Consider the following 1424-nt stretch of genomic DNA (forward strand, 5'->3'; position numbering starts at 1 on the left):
CAAGTTCCCCAAGTTCAAGATGCCCAAGTTTGGTGTCCCTGGAGTGAAGGCAGAAGGTCCAGAGGTGGACGTGACCCTCCCTGACGTCGATGTCTCTGTCTCAGGCCCCAAAGTTGACGTTTCCCTTCCTGACGTGGACCTTGAAGGGCCTGAGGGGAAGCTGAAGGGCCCCAAGCTGAAGATGCCTGAGATGCAGTTCAATGTCCCCAAGATCTCCATGCCTGACATCGACCTCAACCTCAAGGGCCCCAAGGTCAAGGGGGACATCGATGCTTCTCTTCCCAAAGTCGAGGGAGAGCTGAAAGGGCCCAAGTTGGACCTCAAATCTCCAGAGCTTGAGCTTGAAGGCCCCAAAGTTGACCTGGAAGGCAAAGGTAAAAAATCCAGGTTTAAACTCCCCAAATTTGGCTTTTCTAGCCCCAAAGTTCAAAGTCCTGAGGTGGATGTGAAGCTGAAGAAACCGGAGGTGGAGGGGTCAGGGCCGAAGGTTGAGCTTCAAGCTCCAGATGTTGATCTCCAGGCCAAATCCAAAGGCTCCAAGTTCAAAATGCCTTTCCTGGGAATCTCCTCCCCCAAAATGTCGATGCCTGACGTGGAGCTGAACCTCAAGGGGCACAAGATGAAAGGGGAGTTGGACCTGTCCAGCCCCAGGCTGGAAGGGGAGCTGAAGGGGCCTGAGCTGGACATCAAGGGCCCCAAGGTGGACATTGAGGCCCCTGACGTGGACATCCACGGCCCAGAGGGGAAGGTCAAGTTCCCCAAGTTCAAGATGCCCAAGTTTGGTGTCCCTGGAGTGAAGGCAGAAGGTCCAGAGGTGGATGTGACCCTGCCCAAAGGAGATGTTGATGTTTCCCTCCCCAAGGTGGACGTTGAGGTGCCAAGTGTGGACATTGAGGGCCCAGAGGGGAAAATCGACCTGCCATCAGCAGATCTGGACATCTCCGGGCCCAAAGTGAACATTGAGGGTCCAGAGTTGGACATTGAGGGGCCTGAGGGGAAGATTAAAGGCCCCAAATTCAAGATGCCTGAGATGAACATCAAAGCCCCCAAGATCTCCATGCCTGACATCGACCTCAACCTGAAGGGCCCCAAGGTCAAGGGGGACGTGGATGTGAACCTGCCCCAGGTGGACCTGAAAGGCCCCGAAGTGGACGTGGAAACTCCTGAGCTCGACATGGAAGGGCCCAAAGGGAAGATCAAAGGGCCCAAATTTAAGATGCCTGAGATGAACATCAAAGCTCCAAACCTCTCCATGCCCGACCTGGACTGGAACCTCAAAGGTCCCAAGGGGAAGGGAGGGATGGACATGGACCTGTCCGGGCCAAAACTCGAGGGGGACCTGAGTGTGCCTGATGTCCACCTGAAAGGGCCCAAAGTGGACATTGAGGGGCCAGAGATGGACATTGAAGGGCCTGAGGGGAAGA

General features: G+C 55.4%; 1 protein-coding gene across 1 annotated transcript; it reads left to right on the forward strand.

The window, feature by feature from the left end:
• Positions 1-19: 19 nt before the first annotated feature.
• On the forward strand, positions 20-1410 carry LOC103801695 (neuroblast differentiation-associated protein AHNAK-like; the record flags this gene model as incomplete). Its single annotated transcript, XM_009074118.1, has 1 exon — positions 20-1410. A coding segment is annotated over exon 1 (1391 nt), but the record flags the coding sequence as incomplete, so codon positions are not given.
• Between the last annotated feature and the right edge of the window lie 14 nt (positions 1411-1424).

Source organism: Acanthisitta chloris, unplaced genomic scaffold (assembly GCF_000695815.1).
Source record: "Acanthisitta chloris isolate BGI_N310 unplaced genomic scaffold, ASM69581v1 scaffold31314, whole genome shotgun sequence".
NCBI classification, from domain to species: Eukaryota; Metazoa; Chordata; class Aves; order Passeriformes; family Acanthisittidae; genus Acanthisitta; species Acanthisitta chloris.